General features: G+C 38.6%; 1 protein-coding gene across 3 annotated transcripts in view; it reads right to left on the bottom strand.

Annotated features, from left to right (window-relative positions):
- Positions 1-315: 315 nt before the first annotated feature.
- Positions 316-23600, bottom strand: part of SNX6 (sorting nexin 6) — a 101433-nt gene continuing 78148 nt past the window's right edge. For all 3 annotated transcript variants that reach the window (XM_045568853.1, XM_045568863.1, XM_045568845.1), the window contains 5 exons: positions 18966-19005; positions 14324-14410; positions 7249-7408; positions 7075-7160; positions 316-1196 (listed from right to left, as the gene is read on the bottom strand). In XM_045568853.1, the coding sequence (XP_045424809.1) occupies positions 1143-1196; positions 7075-7160; positions 7249-7408; positions 14324-14410; positions 18966-19005 (427 nt within the window). In that variant the 3' untranslated portion in view covers positions 316-1142. The remainder of the gene's footprint in view (positions 1197-7074; positions 7161-7248; positions 7409-14323; positions 14411-18965; positions 19006-23600) is intronic.

Below are 23600 nucleotides of genomic sequence, written 5' to 3'. Positions count from 1 at the left end.
CCCCCCTTTTTTTGAGACAGAGTCTCACTCTGTCACCAGGGTTGGAGTGTCATGGTGTCAGCCTAGCTCACAGCAACCTCAAAGTCCTGGGCTCACGGGATCCTCTTGCCTCAGCCTCCTTAGTAGCTGGGACTACAGGCGTGCACCACATCAGGCTAATTTTTTTCTACTTTTAGTAGAGGCGGGGTCACACTCTTTACTCAGGCTAGTCTTGAACTCCTGAGCTCAAGCGACTCTCCCGCCTCAGCCTCCCAGAGTGCTAGGGTTACAGGTGTGAGCCACCTCGCCTGGCCCCAAATTCCACCTTTCATGAAGTAGACAGAGAGGAGTAGTTTATTCTTTTGCAAACAAATCAGGGAACTTTGTTCAATATGCCATTTTAGAAGAAAGAAGAAGAAAGAAAAACTAAGACCTGCACTGTAAAGCATAATACAGGAGTAGATTTATTATAGCTACTCCACATTTTAGAGAGTGATACAGTGACCACATGGTTAAAAACTATCACTGTTATCGCTGTTTATTTTACAATAATTGGTTTAGTCTACAAGTTTAAGGCAAACATACTAATAATGCATTTGCTTTTCTTCAGAAATCATACTTATAAAGATTACATAAATTCTGTCCCAAAACATCTAAGAAATGTTCATTAATTAAAAATAAGTCTGGTTAAGATGCTTTACCAGGATACATGAATGAACTAAGTAGTATACAATGCTGTTTAAAAACAAAATTAAAAAAAAAAAACTCAAGAAAGGCAATCTTTATCTTGTTTGGAGAATGCATTTTGAAAGGGTTAAACTTCAAAACTTTAAAGGTAAATAAGATTGGTAGCCGTAAGGAATACCATTTATAAAATAAACACAGTTATAGAGGCTACTCTGAAAAAGAAGGAACTTTGGACTTCTGAGCAGGACGAGCGCCGATGACGGGCAGCTGTCGGGGAGCCAGCGCCGCGCTCCACCACAGAGTGGCTCTGCCCGTGCACGGCACCGCCCCACCGCTGCTCGGAAAAGGAAGAGGAGATGCACTCTGTCAGCTGTTTTTTGTTTGTTTCCAGTGAGCACAAATGCCTAAATCATGAAGAAAACAAAAATAAAATTTGAAGGAAGGCAGCCCTTTGTAATAGGAAGGCAGGGAGTGGCTTATGTGTCTCCATTTAACACTGCCAGGCAGTTCTGCAGCAACTGTAGGTTACCCTGAAAAGGAAGGGAAAGTACACGATGAATGTCGTGAGTTGACATGGTTTGGAAGAATCCTACTGAAAATATACAATGTTAGCAATCACACAACTTTAAGTTTGTTAAGCTATCAGAATTTCAAGAGCAGCTATTCGTTATATACAAATAAAGGCTTAAAGACCAAAAATTACACAATTTGTTTCCTGTACAATAATATTTTCTACATACCAGATTCTGCAGTAGACCATTTCTATCTAGACCATTATGAGTGCTTTGGATTACTTGACAGGTTCTAGTGAGGATAAAATATGCCCTTTGTGTCCAAGTGGAACTATGGAACAATTTCTGATTGTGTGACAGGCTCTTACCCCTTCTTTTTAGCCACTAAACCAGACATTAGCGTAGATTTATAGAAGTTTTAATAAAAATAGTACGATTATATACAAAAGTATCCTATAAAATTCATAGCTAAGTAACCATTTGTAACACACGTGCATCTACATTTAGAGCCACGTGTAAAGGCAAATACATTTAAATTACATTAATATATAAAAGGGGGAGAGCTCTTAATTACAGTAGAAAGTCAACTAAAAAGTATAAAGAATTATGGAATTAGAAAATCAACATTGGCAACCATCATAATCCTAACTGATCAGGCAAGAATCATCAATGGATGCTGAAATCAGTGTGGGCCTGCACTGCCTAACTGTAGCCGTTAGCTATGTGTTCCTATTTCAGTTTTAAAGTTCCATCCACTAAAATTAAATAAAAATAATAAGACTCAGTTCCTTAGTGGCACTACCCACACTGCAGGTGTTCCATAACCCCACGGCTACCGTACCGAGCAGGACTGACTGTAGAGCATTTTCATTGTTGCACAAACTTCTCTTGGAAAGTGCTGGTTAAGTGATGGGATATTACACAGTCCCAAAGTATCTCCCCACAGAATACTTCTTAATTCACAAGTATAAAATAATAACTTTGCCAATGAGAAGTCTGCAGTTAACACTGTCAGCAAGACAACTCATGGACAGCACGTGCCTCCTGATATGATCCAATGAGAGCATCGCCTCTGTGATATTCCTACCAAAAACACACCGCCCGAATCCAATCATCAGGGAACCTCAGACAAACTCAAATTGAGGGACATTCTGTAAGTAGGCCCGTGTGCTTCTCAAAAATGTCAGTGTTCAGGCCGGGTGCGGTAGCTCACGCCTGTAATCCTAGCACTCTGGGAGGCCGAGGTGGGTGGATCGCTTGAGGTCAGGAGTTCGAGACCAATCTGAGCAAGAGCGAGACCCTGTCTCTACTAAAAATAGCAAGAAATTATATGGACAACTAAAAATATATACAGAAAAAATTAGCTGGGCATGGTGGAGCATGCCCATAGTCCCAGCTGCTCGGGAGGCTGAGGCAGTAGGATCGCTTAAGCCCAGGAGTTTGAGGTTGCTGTGAGCTAGGCTGACGCCACGGCACTCACTCTAGCCCGGGCAACAGAGCGAGACTCTGTCTCAAAAAAAAAAAAAAAGGTCAGTGTTCTGAAATACACTGATTCAGGAACTTTTCCACATTAGAGAAGTCTAAAAAGACATATGCACTAAATGCAACACATTATCTTGTATTTCCTCTTGCCATCGAGGACATTATTGGGACAACGGGTAGGACAGGAATAAGGTCTGTGGATTAGATAATGGCATTGTATCAATAGTAATGGTCTTTATAATTGTACTATGGGCGTGTAAAAGAATTACTTGGTTTTAGGAAATTCACATTGAAGTGTTTTCGGGTGAAGAGACATCATATCCCTTATCTGCAGCTTACCATATCGGAACTTAAATGGTTCAAGAAAAAAATAAACAGGTACAAGGGTGAGTCTGTTTAAAGAGAGGAAGGGAAGGAGGAAGGGAGAAAAGAAGTGAGAGGGGGAGAAAGAATAAAGCAACTGTGACAACATGCATATTTGGAGAATCTGGGTAAAGAGTATCCAAGAATTCTGTGTCTTCTTACAACTTTCCTGAAAGTCTGAAATTAAGTGAAAATTTTAAAAGATTTTTTTTTTCAGTTTTAAGTGTTTAGGTTACTGTCAATTTTTTGCCAGTATGTGGCTGGGCACAGTGGCTCACACCTATAATCCCAGCACTTTGGGATGCCAAGGTGGGAGGATCACTTGAGGCTAGGAGTTCAAGACCAGCCTGGGCAACATAGGAGACCCCGTCTCTTAAAAAAAACAAAAGAAAAGAAAGAAAGAGAGAAAGGGAAAAAAAAATTAGCTGGGCAAGGCAGCACACCTATAGTCCCAGCTACTCAAGAGGATGAGGGAGGCTGGGAGCCCAGGAGTTCATGGCTGCAGTGAGCTATGGTGGTGCCACTACACTCCAGCCTGGGTGACAGAGAGATACCATCTGTAAAAAAACAAACAAACAAAAAAACCCCAAAAAAACAAAAGAACTATGACAAACGACTTTGAGCATCTCCTTTCTTCTTATATTTATGAAATCTTTTTTTTATAATTATAATAAATGAAATCCAAAGTAGTTTCAAACTAACCTATTGTAAGTTTTGACTAATGTCTACTTTTGGGGAGGAATTTATATGAATTCTGGGATCAAAACGGGAATGTTCAGATTTACAAAATCATTACAAAATTTCAGACTCTGTGTTTCTCAACTGTGGCACTATTGGCATTTGGGACTGTACAATCCTTTGTTGTCATGACTGTCTGTCCTGTGCATTGTAGGATCCACTATAAAGTGGGAGTAACCCACCCTCATCAGTTGTGATAACTACAACTATCTCCAGATATTACTAAATGTCCCCCTGGGAACCACTCACTGGAACAGCACTGTTATGAGAAATCTAAATACAGAGAACTTATTTCAGAAAGAATTTGAAAAAGAAATAGAATATGGAAATCAGAGGCTGATATCAATCTACAGCAGGATTCCGCAAATGTTTTCTGTAAAAGGCTAAATAGTAAATATGTTACACTCTGACAGCCAGATGGTCTCTGTTTCAACTACTCTACTCTGCTACTACATGAAAGCAGCCATAGACAAAAGCATCAATGAATGAGCTTCACTGTGTTCCAATAAAACTTTATTTATAAGAACTTTGAATTTGAATTTGATATAATTATCACATCATATTATTATTCTTATGCTTTTTTTTTTCCTTAAATAACCATTTAAAAATGTGAACACCATGCCTGGCTCACAGGCTGTACAAAAGCAGACGGGCTACAGTTTGCTGACCCCTGACCTAGAGTGAAACTCTTCATTTTTCATGACTTCTTTACAAAAAAGAAATACAGGGAACATTAGAGACCAACACAGGCTCTGTAAGAGTAAATAATGCCAAGCTTATCAAAACATTTTCTTTTGACAGGGTCATTAGACCACATACTCAGACAACACATATCTTGATTTTAATGATGAATCTGAAAAAAAAAATAAAATAAAATAAAAAAAGATGAATCTGATATTTCTTATATCCTTCAAGAATAAAATGTAGAAATAATGGTTGATGAGAGGTAAATTCATAAATATCTGAATAACTATAACCAAAGAATAATTAATGAATAAATCAATACCAGTAAGTACAGAAAGGAAGGGATGGAAAGACATAAGCATTTTTTTGGTGCCAGGTACTTCTGCATATTTACAATTAGATTAACAAATGTTGGTTCCTGTGGTCCTTTCCTGGTTTTTTGTTAAATCAAAACTTGGATGAAGACATAAAGGGAAAGTTCATACAAATTGTAAATGACCACCACCTGTAAATGACCACCATTGTAAATGATGCTCAACTACTATGTAATCAAATCCAAGTTTCAAAAAGATCATGATGAGGGGGGCTAACACTAGCAAGCTAAAATTTAACAGACATAAATGTGAAGGTGGCCATTATGGTTAAAAAATTAAATGAACCAGTGAAAAAGTTCTGGAGATCTGTTACACAACAAAGCAAATATTCTTAACACTTAGATATGGTTAAGATGGTAAATGGTTTTCCACAATTAAAAACAAAAACATTAAAAAAATTAAATGTACAACTATAGGTTGGAAGTTCAAGAATTTTAAGAAAAAAAAAAAAAAAGTGTGATCATAAGCCAAATCAAGCCAGTGCAATATGGCAGCTAAAACAGCTACATCTTATACATATAAAAAAAAAGCTATAAGAAGAAATATGTACAACAATCAGTCCATGTGTGGAAAAGTGTATATTCATTTCAGGGTGCAATGTTTTTGAAGATTTTTTTTTTTTTTTTTTTTTTTTTTGAGACAAAGTCTTGCCCTGTGGCCCGGGCTAGAGTGCCGTGGCATCAGCCTGGCTCACAACAACCTCCAACTCCTGGGCTCAAGCGATCCTCCTGGCTCAGCCTCTGGAGTAGCTGGGACTACAGACATGTGCCACCACGCCTAGCTAATTTTTTCTATTTTTAGTTGTCTGGCTAATTTTTTTTATTTTTATTTTTAGTAGAGGACAGGGTCTTACTCTTGCTGAGGCTGGGCTCGAACTCCTGACTTCAAGAAATCCTCCCACCTCAGCCTCCCAGAGTGTTAGGATAACAGGTGTGAGCCACCACACCTGCCCTGAGGGTGCAATGTTTTAAAAGTGCAAATGACAAGGAGGACAATATTAGAAAAAGCTTGCTGAGGTATAGGGAATAAAAAATATTTAGCCTTAAGAATGTCTAACCTGGAGGAGAGAAGATATACAGGGAATATTAAGTATTCAAGTATCTGAAGGGCTAAACTATCAAAGATGAACTAAACTTATCTTTATTATTTTACATAACTTTGACCAATATTAAAGTGACAAGATACAAATTTATGCTCATTATAGGGTGTCCCAAAAATCTTAGTGCAGTTTTAACCTTCAATAACTTTAGAAGCATAAATGCTATAAATGCACCCAAAAGTAACATTTAAAAGTTTAATTTCTTTTAAACTTATTTAGTTTTGGGAATTTTGAATACATTTTTAATTTTCACAGTCTGACTGAAGATAGCAAACGTTAAATAAATTTATTAATATAATGATGTTTTTATTAAGGAAGACCTTTTTTTAAGACAAGTAGTCAATACGTGATACTGGTTTCAATATTAAGCAGTAGATTCTTTCAGAGCTCACTATTAGAGACATTATAGATATTATTCTTACTTGAATTAAATGATCTTTAAAATTCCTCTCAATTCTGGCCGGGCGCGGTGGCTCACGCCTGTAATCCTAGCACTCTGGGAGGCCGAGGTGAGTGGATCATTTGAGCTCAGGAGTTCGAGACCAGCCTGAGCAAGAGCGAAACCCCGTCTCTACTAAACATAGAAAGAAATGATTTGGACAGCTAAAAATATATATAGAAAAAAATTAGCCAGGCATGGTGGCACATGCCTATAGTCCCAGCTACTTGGGAGGCTGAGGTAGGAGGATTGCCTAAGACCAGGAGTCTGAGGTTGCTGTAAGCAAGGCTGATGCCACGGCACTCTAGCCCGGGCAACAGAGCAAGACTCTGTCTCAAAAAAAAAAAAAAAAAAAAAAAATAATCCTCTCAATTCTAATATTCTCTACTGTTAATATTACTCTAAGATTTAGGCCCAAGTGTTATCTTAAGTATAAAAAGGGGCTGAATTCAAAGTATACAAATACTGTAAAAAAGACCAGAGGGGCAGGTGTGGTGGCTCTTAAAAAAAAAAAAGACCAGAGGGAGGATATTTATTTCCTAAAATCAACTATTTTGAGGTAGTGGAATAATGTTGAAAAACTAAGTCCAATTCAGGAATACTTCTCACTGTATGACTATCAAAAGTAACTGTCATCGAAGGATTATCAATTTCATAAGTGATTCATTTCTAAATGACAATGTTACTTAAGTTATTAAACCTTTAATATGACACTACCTTTGCATGCTTCAATTCTAACTCTGCCAGTTCCACTAAATTTTTTCTGAAGGCAGCAACTCTTCTTGTCTTAAAATCTATAAGTTCTGCAAACAAAAGAAATTAGGGTTAACTATGTAATTTACACAACAGTCAAAAAGCATACCTTGCAATAAAAGGTTAATATAACAGTACCTTGTTTTGCAGATTCAGATATTTTTTCAAATTTCTGACAACATAATTGTTGGGAGGTTTCAGCCTGTAGAACATCTTTATTTTTTGCTCTTGCTTTATCCAGTGCTTTATTAGCATTTTCATAATCCACTAGTGACCTAGACCTTCGGTAGAGGAGATCCTATAAAACAGAATGCTTCACAATAAACGATGCTGCAGGCTTTCTTGTAGTGTCCCACTTCACGACCAAAACCACAAGGGCTTACACGACAGTGAATACTACACACCAGTTTCTCTTCTAAGTTGTTGTTTCCTGTTTGTTTTTGTGAGACAGGGTCTCCCTGTCACCCCAGGCTGGAGTGCAGTGGTGCAATCACAGCTCACTGTAACCTCCAAGTTCCTGGCTCAGTGATCCTCCTGCCTCAGCCTCCTGAGTGGCTAGGACTACAGGCATGAGCCACACCATGCACGGCTAATTGTGTGAGACAGTATCACTGTGTTGCCCAGGCTAGTCTCAAACTCCTGGCCTCAAGCAATCCTCCTGCCTTGGCCTCCCAAACTGCTGGGAACACAGGCGTGAGCCACCGTGTCTAGCCCTAAATGTTTTTTTAATAACAGCTTTATTGATATGATCCACATAACATAAAACTCACCATTTAAAATATACAATCCAATAGTTTTTAGGGTGCTCACACAGTTGTGTAACCATCACCACAATCAATTTCACAACATTTTCATTATCCAAACCACTCCCCCATACTCATTAATAGCCACTCTTCATTCCCCAGCACCCCCTGAGCCCTACAACCACTCATCTGCTGTCTCTACAGATTTGCCTATTCTGGACATTTCATAAAAACGGAATCATATGTGTTTTTTGTGTTTGGCTTCTACCAGTTAAGCATAATGTTTCAAGTTCATCCATGTTGTAGCATGAATCAATACTTAATTTCTTTCTGGGGAATAATATTTTGTATGGATTTATGGATCAATCATTGCTTTATTCACTCAGTTCATAGGCATTTGGTTTATAACCACTTTTTGGCTATAACCAATAATGCTGGTATGAACATTTGCATACAAGTGTCTGTGTGGACATGTTTTCATTTCTCATTACCTAGGAGTAGAACAGCTGGATCAGATGGTAACTCTACATCAAAGCTTTTGAGAAACTACCATATTATTTTCCAAAGTGGATGCACATTTCACATTTCCACCAATACCACTAAAGTTCCAATTTCTTTACATCCTTGCCAACACTTGTTGCTTTTTTTTTTTTTAATTAAAGCCACCTAGTTGGTGTAAAATGATTATCTCCTAGTTTTGATTTGCACTTCCCTGATGGCTGATGATGCTGAGCATCTTTTCATCTTTGTGTGTGTGTGTGTTCTGGAGACAGACTCTTGCTCTGTTACCTGGGCTAGGGTGCAATGGCGTCATCATAGCTCACTGCAACCTCAAAGTCCTGGGCTCTAGGGGATGGGATCTTCCTGCCTCAGGCTTCCAAGTAGCTGGGACTACAGGCATGTATCACCACGCCCAGCTAATTTTTCTATTTTTTTGTATAGACGGGGTTTCGCTCTTGCTCAGGTTGTTTGTTTGTTTGTTTGTTTTTGAGACAGTGTCTCGCTCTGTTGCCCTGGCTAGAGTGCCGTGGCGTAAGCCTAGCTCACAGCAACCTCAAACTCCTGGGCTTAAGTGATCCTACTGCCTCAGCCTCCCCAGTAGCTGGAACTACAGACATGTGCCTCCATGCCCAGCTAATTTTTTCTATATATATATTTTTAGTTGGCCAGATAATTTCTTTCTATTTTTAGTAGAGACGAGGTCTCCCTCTTGCTCAGGCTGGTCTCGAACTCCTGACCTCAAGCAATCCTCCCGCCCTGGCCTCCCAGAGCGCTAGGATTACAGGCATGAGCCACCACACCAGACGGCTCAGGCTGTTCTTGAACTCCCGACCTCAAGCAATTCTCCCGCCTAAGCCTCCGAGAGTGCTAGGATTGTTACAAGCATGACCCACCGTGCCTGGCCTTTTTCATGTATTTATTGGCCATTTGTGTATCCTCTTTGAAGAAACATTTGTTTAAGTCCTTTGCCCATTTTTTAATTGGGCTAGTTCTTTTTATTGAGTTATAAAAGTGTTTTTTTTTTTACATCAGAATTGAAGTATCCTTCCATAAGAGTTCTGTATATATGCTGGATACCAGTCCCTTATCACAACGATCCCCAACCTTTTTGGCACCAGGGACCGGTTTCATGGAAGACAATTTTTCCATGGACTGGGGCATGGTGGCGGGACGGAGCTCAAGTGGTGATGCACAGCCTGGGGGTTGGGGACCGCAGCCTTATCAGATATATGATTTGCAAATATTTTGTTCCACTCCATAGCTTGTCTTTTCACTTTGCTTGATAGTGTTCTTTGACATATGAATGTTTTTAATTGTAATGAAGCCCAGTTTATTATTTTTTCTTTGGTTGCAGGGCTTCAAACCATTAACTAATCCAAGGTCATGAAGATTAAGTCTGTGTTTTCTGCTAAAAGCTTTCTAGTTTTAACTGTTACATTTAGGTCCTTGATCCATTTTGTATTATTTTTAAAATGTGACTCAAGGAAGGGGTCCAACTTTATTCTTTTGCATGTGGCTGTTCAGTTGTCCCAGTACCGATTATTGAAGTCTGTTCTTGCCCCCACCGAATTGTCTTAGAACCACTGCCAAAAATCAACTGAAGCTGGGCACAATGGTGAGGGCCTGTAGTACCAGTGACTCAGGAGGCTGAGGCGAGAGGATGGCTTGAGGACAGGAGTTCAATTCCAGCCTGGGCAACACTGTAAGACCCCCATCTCGAAAAATAAAAACAACAACAAAAAATCAACCGACTGTCTTGGCAAACTAGAAATAAAGAGGAACATTCTCCACTTTGTCCAAGTTGATAAAGGACATCTGCAAAAAACCTACAGTTACCATTATACTTCATGGGAGAAAATTAAAGCTTTCCCACTATAGGAACAAGGCAAGGATGTTCTCACCACTCTTTTTCAACAAGGAAAGGAAATAAAAGGTTCACAGATTGTAAAAAAAGAAATAAAATTGTCTCTGTTCACAGATGATAGGATCATCTATGTATAAAATCTGGAATAACTGTCAAAAATAACTCCTGAAACTAATAAGTGATTATTATGAGGTTGCAGGATATACAGTTAATATATAGAAAAGGCAATCACTTTCCTATATGTCAGTAATGAGCAAGTAGAATCTGAAATTAAAAACACAATACCACTTAGATCAGCATCTCCCAAAATGAAATACTTAGGTATTAATCTAAGAAAATATGTACCAGATCTGTATAAGGAAAACAAATGTCTGATGAAAGAAATCAAAGAAGAACTCAATAAATGGAGAGATGTTTCATGTTCATGGATAGGAAGACTCAATATTGTCATGATGTCAGTTCTTTCCAACTTGACCTATAGATCCAATGCAATACCAATCAAAAAGCCCAGCAACTTGGAAGCAAACAAGATGTGTTTCAGTACGTGAATGGACACACTGTGGTACATCCATATAATGGAATATTTTTTAGCAATAAAAAGAAATAAGCAAGCAAGCCATGAAAAGACATGGAAGAAATAAGTCGATACTGCTAAGTAAAAGAAGCAATCTGAAAAGGCTATATACTGTATGATTCCAACTATTAATATAACATTCTGGAGAAAGCGAAACTATGGAGACAGTAGAAGGAACAGTGGCTGCCAGGGGTTGGGGAAAGGGATGATGAATAGATAGATGATGAGTAGATGAATGGAACAGAATAGAGAGCCCAGAAACAGACCCACACAAATATAGCCAACTGATCTTTGACAAAAGAACAAAGGCAATACAAAAAGATAATCTTTGCAACAGACGGTAGTAGAACTGGAAATCCACATACCAAAAAATAAGTCTATTCACAGACCTTATACCCTTCACAGAAATTAACTCAAAAAGGGTCATCGACCTAAATGTAAAACACAAAACCATAAAACCCCTAGAAGATAACATAGGAGGAAATGCAGATGACCTTGGGTTTGGAGATAACTTATTAGATACAACACCAATGGCACAATCTATGAAAAAAATAATTCATAAGCTGGACTTCATTAAAATTAAAAATGTCTGCTCTGCAAAAGGCACCGTCAAGAGAATGAAAAGAGATGCCACAGGCTGGAAGAAAATATCTGCAAAAATACACAAAGAACTCTTAAAACTCTACAATAAGAACATAAAACTCTAATTTAAAAACAGGCAAAAAGACCTTAATGGACACTTGACCAAAGAAGATATACAGATGGTAAACAAGGATATGAAAAGATGCTCCATATCACATATCAGGGAAATGCAAATTAAAACAACGAGGCTGGGTACGGTGGCTCATGGCTATAATCTCAGCACTTTGGGAAGCCAAGGAGGAAAGATCCCTTGAGCCTAAGAGTTTGAGACCAGCCTGGTATCACAGTGAGAACTTGTCTCTACAAACAACAACAACAACAACAACAACAACAAAATGACAACATAAAAATTTAGCTGGGTGTGGTGGCACGTGCTTTTAGTCCCAGCTACTCGGGAGACTGAGGCAGGAGCATCACTTGAGCCCAGGCCACTCTTAAAAAACAAAACAAAACAAAACAAACAACAAAAAAAATAACAACAAAAGAAAAAAAGAAACAAACAAATCCAATGAGATACTACTAAAAGTCTGTTAGTAATAGAACACCCCAATCCAGAACATTGGCAACACTGAGTGCTAGCCAGGATGTGCAACAACAGGAGCTCTCGTTCATTGCTGGTGGAATGCAAAATGGTCCAGCCACTTTGGAAGATGGTTTGGCAGGTTCTTACAAAACTAAACACGCTCTTATCTTATGACCTAGTAATTGCACTCCGTGGTATTTATCCAAAGGAGCTGATGACTTATGTCCAAGCAAAAACCTGCATGTGGATGTTTTTTGTAGCTTTATTCATAATTGCCAAAACTTGGAAGTACACAAGATGGCTTTTAGTAGATGAATGGACAAACTGTGGTATGTCCATGTGATGGAGTATTTTTTAGCAGTAAAAAGAAATGAATAAGCAAGCAAATCTGAAAAGGCTACATACTGTATGATTCCAACTATATAACATTCTGGAGAAAGCAAAATTGTGGAGACAGTGACTCCCAGGGTTTGGGGAGAGGGAGGATGAATAGGCAGAGCATGAGGATTTTTAGGGCAGTAAAAATACTATGTATAACACAATGATAGCAGATACATGTCACAGTATAAATAAGGCTACTGTGAACATATGCTCTCGTTTCTCTTGGGTAAAAAATACCTAGGAGTGAAACGACTGGATCATTGGATAGTATGTTTCATTTTCAAGAAACTGCAAAACTTTTCCAAGGTGTTAACCACACTCCTACTAACTGTGTGAAAGTTCCAGGTGCTATGCATTTTGCCAGAATTTTTTTCATTTTAGCCATTTCTACTTAAGGTGTGTGGTGAAACATCACTGTAATTTTAATTCTGGCAACTAAATTTTAATGTCTCATTATTATTAATCAATGAAAATTTATTATTAATAAATTAAATGTTTTTCTTATGGTTATTAAAAATTATCTATTAACAACTACATTTGATAATAAAATAATGAATTTAAAGTCTTCAGAAGAGAACATCAATTTGTTTTATCACTGCCCATCCAATGTAAACAGTTTATAAGACACAATTTGATTTAAAATAATTTGGTATGGACAGTATATTTGTAAGTACCTAAGTACTCAAAGAATTATTGATAATTTGATAAACATTATTAGCATTACTGATCAGATGGGAATATATAATATATGATATATCTATATAATATCTCAATTCATAAATTAGTGGTAAATTTGGATTATCTCAGCCACTAAGTTTTCAGTGCTTTTTGAATATGTGTGTTAAATTTTTTGAAAATCAGGCTGGGTGAGGTGGCTCATGCCTATAATTCTAGCAGTCTGGGAGGCCGAGGTGGGAGGATTGTTTGAGGTCAGGAGTTCGAGACCAGCCGGAGCAAGAGCAAGACCCCATCTCTACTAAAAATAGAAAAACTAGCTGGGTGTGGTGGCTCGCGCCTGTAATCCCAGCTAGTTGGTAGGCTAAGGCAGGAGAATTGATTGAGCTCAGGAGTTTAGGTTGCTGTGAGCTAGGCTGACTCCATGGCACTCTAGCCCAGGTGACAGAGTGATACTGTGTCTCAGGGGAAAAAAAATAAAAAATAAAAATTTAAAATTAGTAACAGTTTTATTCTTGCACATAGACAGCCTTCCAAAAGGAAATGTGAGTTGCCTTAAAATAAAACATATCCTATTTTCTGGTGGTCTCACCCTCAACTGGGGACTTACATAGACCATATTAGGAATCCCTTAGTTGTACAACTATTATTTGGGGGTTTTACTTTTGGGTTTTTTTTTGTTTTTGTTTTTTTTTTGAGACAGAGTCTTGCTCTGTTGCCCGGGCTAGAGTGAGTGCCATAGCGTCAGCCTAGCTCACAGCAACCTCAAACTCTTGGGCTTAAGAGATCCTACTGCCTCAGCCTCCTGAGTAGCTGGGACTATAGGCATGCGCCATCATGCCCAACTAATTTTTTCTATATATATTTTTAGTTGGCCAGATAATTTGTTTCTATTTTTAGTAGAGACGTGGTCTCGCTCTTGCTCAGGCTGGTCTCGAACTCCTGACCTCGAGCGATCCGCCCGCCTCGGCCTCCCAGAGTGCTAGGATTATAGGCATAAGCCACCGTGCCCGGCCAGTTTTGGCAAGCATTTTAGCTGAAGAAATAGACCAAGTTCATTTTTTTAAAAAGTTCTAGATTATACTGTATCAGAAGTTTACAGAGAAAATTTTTATATGGAGTTTCCCACATAAAATATGTACAATTATACAGATATATGTACATTTCTAAAAAGAGGAAAAAAATTCACACTTGAATATATAATTTAAAATCAGGAAATAAATCATTAACATTCTTAAGTCTAGCAACATCTAAAGAAATGACTTTTCCTAACATAGCTCATTTTACAAAACAATGAACAATAAAGTTACCTTAGCAGCTTGAGATTCTCTTAAGTAATATTTTAAAAGGTCAGAAAGCTTGAGGTCCTCATCAGCAGACACTCGTGCTTCTATTTTCTGAAAAAGGGGAAAAAAATTGAGTATATAATCAGCAATTACATTCTGCTCTCAGCATTTTCTTTCTTAATAAGTACTGTAAAAAAATGGAAATTATAAATAACTATAGTATCCATTCCTATTTCCTCTAGGTTTCCTTCCCTTTTCCTTCCTACTGTTATTTTTCTTTGCAATTCTGACAAAGAAAAAAAGATTAGAGCAAATGACATTACTGAATTTATGGAAGGACTCTATATTTGATTGAAGTACTTGGCTATAACGAGTTCCAATATCATCTTTTAGCTTCACTAATATTATATTTCCTCTCTATTCATTTCAATTGTAATTGATATGTACACACGATTTTATTTATTTTTTTGAGACAGAGTCTCACTCTGTTGCCCGGGCTAGAGTGCCGGGGCATGAGCCTAGCTCACAGCAACCTCAAATTCCTGGCTTCAAGCAATTCTCCTGCCTCAGTCTCCCGAGTAGCTGGGACTACAGGCATGCGTCACTATGCCCAGCTAATTTTTTCTATATATTTTTAGTTGTCCAGCTACTTTCTTTCTATTTTTAGTAGAGACAGGGTCTCGCTCTCGCTCAGGCTGGTCTCAAACTCCTGACCTCGAGCGATCCTCCCGCCTCGGCCTCCCAGAGTGCTAGGGCGTGAGCCACCGCCCCCAGCCTGTACACACGATTTTAAAGTAATAAAGGCAGGCAATGGTAGACTAGGTAACTCTAATCAATCCTCTTTCTGACGAAAAGTAGGGAACCTAGTGAAAGCATTAATGACTTGTGCTTGAATGCAACAAAGAGTAATAAACAGATCTGGTAACTTGGAGCTGGGATGGAAGGGGAAGTAGCCAAGTCAGACTAAAAAAGATGAGAATTCTTTAGTATGGAGAGACAAAGGGAAAGATGTATCTTCTCTCTCTCTCTTTTTTTTTTAGACAGAGTCTCACTCTGTTGCCTGGGCTAGAGTGCCATGGCGTCAGGCTAGCTCATAGCAACCTCAAACTCCTGGGCTCAAGCGATCCTTCTGCTTCAGCCTCCCGAGTAGCTCGGACTACAGGCATGCGCCACCATGGCCGGCTCTGAGATAGTAAAGATGTATCATAATAACCAAACACAACAGGAGACCTTGTTTGTATCCTGAGTCAAACAAATTACACTATAAAATGCCATTTATGAGACATTTGGGAAAATCTGTACACTGGTTATCTGATGACAGTAAGAGTCAATCATTGGCCAGGCGCGGTGGCTCACGCCTGTAATTCTAGCACTATGGGAGGCTGAGGTAGGAGGATCACTTGAGGTCAGGAGTTCCAGACCAGCCTGAGCAAGAGTGAGACCCTGTTTCTACCAAAAATAGAAAAAATTAGCTGGGTATGGTGGCTGGCGCCTGCAGTCCCTGCTACTCAGGAGGCTGATGCAGGAGGATTACTTGAGCCCACAAGTTCAAGGTTGCAGTGAGCTATGATGATGCCACTGTACTCTAGCGGGGGTGACAGAATGAGACTCTATCTTAAAAAAAAAAAAAAAAAAAAAGAGTGAATCACGGATGATAGTATTGGCTGTACTAAAAATAATTCTCCCATCCAAGTACTAAACAGGCCATAAAAATAATTCTAATCCTTAAAAAAAGAGAAAGATGTGCACAAAAGGCACAAAACAGAATGAATATAGATTTTTTTGGAACAAAAAACTTTAAGCAATTCAGAAAATGTTAATATTCAGGAAATCTGGGTGATGCACGTACAGGAATTCTTTTTACTATTCCTGTAACTATTCTCTAAGTCTGAAATTACTGTGCAAACACAAAGTAGATAAAAACAAAAACAAACCACACACTAAGGAGTATGGCTAAAATTAAAAAGGTGGAAAATATCAAATATTAATGAAGTTTGTAGAGCAACCTGAATGCTCACATTCATTCTGGTGGGAGTGTGGACTGGTACAATCACTATGGGAAATGGTTTGGCAGTATCTACTGAAGCTTTTCACATGGATACCCACCCCATGACCCATCAACTCCCTTCCTAGTTAAATATACCAAACAGAAATGCATACCTATATTCAGCAGAAGATATACAAGAATGGTCTTAGTGGTATTATTTTATGGAACCCCAAACTAGAAACTATCCAAATGTCTACCAACTGTAGAACAGATAAACAAATTAATGGAATACCATACAGCAATATGAAGGAACTACACCTACACACAACAACATGGGTCAATCTCATGAAAATAATGTTGAGTAAATTGAAAGTCATAAAAGAATATATACTACATAATGGATTTATATAAAATATAAAAACAAGCAAAACTAATCTCTACTGTTAGAAGCTAGGATACCACTTTCTTGCAGGAAGTGGTATCTTAGAAGGCAGTTAAAGCTAGGACAGGGCATATGGGCTGCTGATAATGTTCTATTTCTTGATCTGGGTGTTGATTACATGGGAGTGTTAAATTTGTAAAGTTTCTCTGAGCTGTATACTTTTGGTATGAACTCTTCATTATATGTATAATACACTTCAATAAAAAGTTAAAAAAAAAAGTGAAGCTTCTTAAAAAACATTACTGTATGGAAAAATAAACTCATGGAACTTCTTAACCTAACAGATAAGAGCACAGATACAAAATATATTCAAAATTGATTTATATAAATTAATCAATATCATGCTAGATAGATAATAGGTCTTTTAAAATGTGGCTCATCTCTTTCCATTGAGAAGTAGGGGTCTGTATGCTATCCCCTTGAATCTGGCATCTAAGTCTGCTTGACCAATTTAGCATAGGTGACACTATGCCAGTTTTCAGGCCCAGACCTTAAGAAACTAGTAGCTTCTACTTCCTGTCACTTGGGATTGCTCTCTTTTGGAACTGAACCACCATGCTGTGAGGAAATGTAAGCAGCTTCATGGAGAGGCCACATGTAGTAGGTGTTCCAGCTGACAGCCCTAGCAGGCATCTCGGTTGATAGCCGGCATCAACCCCTAGACAAATGAGTAAAACAGTCTTCAGAACGTTCCAGCCTTCTTATCTTCCAAGCTACAGCCCAATACATCACGGAGCAGAGGCAAGATATCTCTGACCTTCCTCAATTCCTGACCCAAATAATTCACTAGCATAATGTAAAATGGTGGTTATTTTATGCTACTGATTTTAAGATAGCTGTTACAAAGCAATAATAACCAAAACAACATATAAACACTAAAGGAAATGACTGTGGTGGCCATGGGAAATATGCCAGACAGATCTCCTTCAAGAGAAACTGCTTGCTACAATGAGACTAGTTGATTCAAGGCCCAGTTGCAATCCTTCTGCATCTAGAACCATGTTTATACCAAGGCTATGCTCCAACATCCCTGTCTCCTCCCATGCCTTGGCTGCATCCAGCCAATGACAGAGCATAGGGCCAGTCCACTTTTGGCCTGATGTGGAACTCAATTAATGGGCAACTCTGGCTCAGGGACTCCCTTTCCACCTACTGGAAACATTCTTAGAGCTGCACTACAGTCTGAGACTCTCCCTACCTATTCCTCCTTCCTCTGCTTTCTACAGGCGAATACCTGCCCTGCAGTCTGAAAGCTCTGCCTGCTTACACCTGCTCCTTCCTCTTTCTTTCTTCACAATAAATCTCTTTTACATCTAATCCTATCTTGATGTCTGCTTCTCAGAGGACCTGAATTGACATAAGGCTATTTTATAATAGGTCCCTATTTTTTTATGTAAATGCACAGAAAAATTACTCTGTCTTCCCAGAAAATGCTCACTGGTACAAATATCAAAGGCAGAATAACAGGCGATATAGACCCTAGTATAACAACAATTATTTATTTTTCCTTTGTGAGAGTATCTCCTTTTCTTTTACTTGTCTCCACTTTACATCACTCATTGGTAAAGTCATGTAGAAATCAACTGTTACAATGGACTAGCCACCAGTACTCTCAGCTAAGTACCAAAGAACATCTAATAAACATTTCCACTACTCTATTAACTGTAAAAATGTTAACTATTATTGTATTAATAGCTAGATCTGATTCATGAAAATCAAGATGATGTCAACAATAAATTATTACGACCATGAGTGCAACCTTTCCATAGTATGTCTCGGGGGATCAAAGGCAATACAGCCTTGGTAAAGTTATTAATATAATTAATCCAAGACTTTCTCATAAAAATAAACCCAATCTCCATAATGAATGTTTTCTGATTAAGAATATGAGCTTTTACACAAATACCAAAAGGCCATAACAAAAATTTCCTGAAAAACTCAATGGAATTCAAATCTGTCTCATCATCCTTCTGAAGTATATTGATCTTCCTCAATACAGTTAAACACAACCACAATTTAAACACTACTATATGCAGAGATTTAGATCCCCAAAGGTTAACATTAATTACTCCTTTTTATAAAATTTTTCATTGTGGTAAAAAAACTTTTTTTCCCCTTTTTTTTTTCTTCAGTGGTGGTAGGATCCGCAAAGGCATACCCGACCTGTGGTAAAAAACACTTAACATGAGATCTATAGACACAATATTGTGTTAAATTCTCTAGAATTTAGTACTTACTCTTGTTTTGTCAAACAGTTCTGAAACTTTGAGAAAAAACCTAGAAAAGAAAAATATTTTCATCAGAAGCTACATTTGAAATAAATTTTCCATTTCAAGTGTTCAGAGAATATGCCCCCAAACCATATTTATAATGAACATTCTCATTATAGCAACATTCAATGGTCTTGTTAACTGCAGACTTCATTTAGTTCAACAAAAATCTCCCTATACTTTCACCCATAACAGATGACTTGAAATGTTGTTACAAAATATCTGTCCATTTCATTTTAAGCCACACATTAAACTTATCTTGATAGTCTTTTTTTTTTTTTTTTTTTGAGACAGGGTCTCGCTCTGTTGCCCTATCCTAGAGTGCAGTGATGTAATCATAGCTTACTGCAGCCCTGAACTCCTGAGTTTAAGCTCTTGCCTAAGTGTCTCCAGTAGCTGGGACTAAAGGCATGTACCACCACGTCTGCTAATTTTAAAATTTTTTGTAGAGATGGGGTCTTGCTATGTTCCCTAGGCTGGTCTCGAACTCTTAGCCTCAAGCAATCCTCCTGCCTGGGCCTCCCAAAGTGCTAGAATTACAAGCATGAGCCACTGCACCTGGCCTATCTTGATATTCTTTAGCATTATGCTCTATAATACTAAATAAAGCCTACACCTTCAAAATTGTTACAGAAATACAAACTAATCACACTGAAATATACAAAAGGCTGATTTTAAAGGAAAATACCAAGGTTGGACCTGTTCTTGATGATATCTGAAAGTTATGTTTTGTTTGTTTTTTTGAGAGACAGAGTTTCACTCTGTTGCCCATGCTAGAGTGAAGTGGCATGATCATAGCTCACTGCAACCTCAAACTCATGGACTCAAGCCATCCTCCTGCCTCAGCCTCCTGAGTAGCTGGGACTACAGGAGCGAGCTACCATGCCCAGCTAATTTTTTCTATTTTTAGTTGAGATGGGGCTCACTCTTGCTCAGGCTGGTCTCCAACTCCTGATCTCAGCTAGTCTTCCCACCTCGACCTCCCACAGTTGCTAGGGTTATAGGCATGAGCCACACTGCTCCTGGCTAGAACTTGCTTTTTAAAAATTATGTTAGGTAACATACATCAAGGTTGACTTTTTTCTTCTCATGAAAGATTTACAAATTAATTTTTTCTGGAGGCAGCATGCTAATTAGTGTAAGCAATCGTACTTTACTTTGCTGAAAAGCTTGGCTCTTAAATGTCTACTGAGATGGGATACACTAGAGAAAAGTTCAAGAATGTGGTTTGGAGAAAGGCATGGACTATGAAAATAGTTTTCCTACTTAAAAATTGTTTAAAAGTATGTTTGAGGCAGGGCGTGGTGGCTCACACCTATAGCACTCTGGGAGGCTGAGGCAGGAGGATCGCTTGAGGTCAGGAGTTCAAGACCAGCCTGAGCAAGAGCGAGACCCCGTCTCTACTAAAAATACAAAGAAATTATCTGGACAACTAAAAATATAGAGAAAAAATTAGCCAGGCATGGTGGCATATGCCTGTAGTCCCAGCTACTCCAGAGGCTGAGGCAGAAGGATTCCTTAAGCCCAGGAGTTTGAGGTTGCTGTGAGCTAGGCTGACACCACGGCACTCTAGCCAGGGCAAAAGAGCAAGACTCTGTCTTCAAAAAAATAAAAATAAAAATATGTTTGAGGCTAGGAGCAGTTTTTCACACCTATAATCCTAGCACTCTGGGAGGCCACGGCAGGAGGATTGCTTGAGGCCAGGAGTTTGAGATCAGCCTGAGCAAGAGTGAGACCCCATCGCTACAAAAAAATAGAAAAATTAGCCAGGAGTGGTGGTGCACACCTGTAGTGCCAGCTACTCAGGAGGTTGAGGCAGACAGATTGCTCAAGCCCACGAGTTTGAGATTGCAGTGAGCTATGATGATGCCACTGCACTCTAGCTTAGGAAGCGCAAGACCCTGTCTCAAAAAAAAAAAAAAAAAAAGTTTGAATTATTTTTCAATGGGTTTAAACGATATTATACGAACAACTAAAATTAACTGTAGTTGGATAAATAAAATTAAAGTGAAAAATTAGCATAAAGTAAATAAATAACAATTGTATAAGCAACATTCCAGAGATTTTTCTACACTAACATGCAAAACACCTTCTCCATCAAGTCCACTTAGGATTGCCCTAAGATTCACTAACTATAAAATAGAATAGCAGGTTTTTCAAAAGTGAAAACTGATAGCATCAAAGTTTTATTTTAAAAATCAACTTGGCCTCTAATGAAATACATACACGCATGTATTTATATATATACATATATATGAGGGGTCTTCAAAAAGTTCATGGAAAATGCATATTATGAAAAAACTTTGCATGGATTTCAAAATATTTTTGCACCAAAGTAAACTCACACTAACCTGTTATAACATGGCTGAAAAAGATCTAGTTTGTGACACTCAGAAGGATAAGATATCCATTTGAAAAGAGCCCTATCAGAGAAACACGAATTCTGCTAAAATTGAAGCAAGAACAAACAACAAATTTATCGTGAGCCAGGCATGGTGGCTCACGCCTGTAATCCTAGCACCCTGGGAGGCGGAGGAGGGAGGATCAGTTGAGGTCAGGAGTTTCAGAACAGCCTGAACAAGGACAAGACCCCATCTCTATGAAAAGTAGAAAAATTAGCTGGGCTTGGTGGCACATTCCTCCCAGCTACTTGGGAGGCTAAGTCAGGAGGATGGCTTGAGCCCAGGAGTTTGAGGTCACAGTGAGCTATGATGATGCCATTGCACTCTAGCTGGGGCGACAGAGAAAGACTGTCTCCCGGCCCTCCCCCCGAAAATTCTGGTGAAGCTTAGATGTAAGAATGATGAAATCATTTATGCTTTATGAAAAGTTTATGGGGAGAGTGACCCCAAAGAAATAAGCAATTTACAAATGGATAACTTGTTTTGAGAAGGGATGAGATGATGTTGAAGATGAAGCCTACAGCAAGCAGCAGACCATCCACATCAATTTGTGAGGGAAAAAACTAATCTCGTTTATGCCCTAATTGAAGAGGACTGAAGATTAACAACAAAAACACTAGCCAACACCACAGACATCTCAACTGGTTCAGCTTACACAATTCTGACTGAAAAATTAAAATTGAGCAAATTTTCCATGGGATGGGTGCCAAAACAATTGCACCCACATCAGCTGCAGACAAGAGCAAAGCTTTCAATGGAAATTCTAAACAAGGGGCTCAAGATCCTGAAGCATTTCTTTGAAGTACTGTAAAAGGAGATGAAACATAGCTTTACCAATATGATCCTGAAGACAAAGCACAATCAAAGCAATGGCTACTGGCAGGTGTGGTGTCTCTCACCTGTAATGCCAGAACTTTATGAGGCCAAGGTGGGAGGATTGAGCCCAGGAGTTAGAGACCAGCTTAGGCAACACAGTGAGACCCAGTTGCTTAAAAAAAAAAAAAAAAGCCAGGCGTGGTGGGCATGTGCCTATAGTCCTAGCTACCCAGGAGGCTGAGGCAGGAGGCTTGCTTGAGCCCAGGAGTTCAAGGCTACAGTGAGCTATGATCAGGCCACTGCCCTCCAACCTGGGTGACAAAGTAAGATCTTGTCTCTCAAAAAAAAAAAAAAAAAAAGCAATGGTTACCAAGAGGTGGAAGTGGTCCAATCAAAGCAAAAGTGGACCAGTCCAAGAGGATAATGGAGGATGTTCAAAACATTTTGTTTGGTAACTTTCTGGATGGCCAAAGAATGACAACATCTGGTTATTATGAGAGTGTTTTGAGAAAGTTAGCCAAAGTGTTAGCAGAAAAATGCTTGGAAAAACCTCACTAGAGAGTCCTTCTCCACTACAAAAATGCTCCTTGCTCATTCCTCTCATCAAATAAGGGCAATTTTGTAAGAGTTTTGATAAGAATCATTAGGCATCCAGCTTACAGTACTCATTTGGCTCCTTCTGACTTCTTTTTCTTTCCTAATTTTAAAAATCTTTAAAGAGTACCCGTTGTTTTTCAGTTAATAATGTAAAAAAGATTGTACTGACATGGTTTAATTCCCAGGGTGGCAATTAAAGGGATGCAATAAATCGCTGGTATCATTGTTTGCAAAAAGTGTCTTGAACTTGATCAAGTTTATGTTTTTTGTTTTTTGTTTTTGAGACAGAGTCTCGCTCTGTTGCCCAGGCTAGAGTGCCATGGCGTCAGCCTCGGCAACCTCAAACTCCTGACCTCGAGCAATCCTCCCGCCTCGGCCTCCCAGAGTGCTAGGATTACAGGCGTGAGCCACTGCGCCCAGCTGATGAAGTTTATGTTGAGAAACAAAGTTTATATTTTTTATTTTTATCTCTTAATTCCCTTTTTCCATAAACTTTTTCAAGTCCTCTTGTATATATTCTAATTCCCAAATAGTATTTCTTACTTATAAGCTTTACTGAAAACTAAGAACACTCTGACATAAATTGTCTCTCCCTCTCTCTCTTATACACACACTAATCAGCTCATTTTCATCAAATAAAACATAGCAAGTATTAAGATTATATATTAAAGTCCACTTTCATTTCTCATATTTAAAAAATATGACAGAAAGAGAGGAGGAGAAAAAATGCTATCAACCCAAGTTCATGAAGAAGCTCCTTATTAACAATGTATTTTGATGAAAATTT

This window comes from Lemur catta, chromosome 1, assembly GCF_020740605.2.
Source record: "Lemur catta isolate mLemCat1 chromosome 1, mLemCat1.pri, whole genome shotgun sequence".
Lineage (NCBI taxonomy): Eukaryota > Metazoa > Chordata > Mammalia > Primates > Lemuridae > Lemur > Lemur catta.
This window is presented reverse-complemented; position numbering and strand designations above follow the sequence as displayed.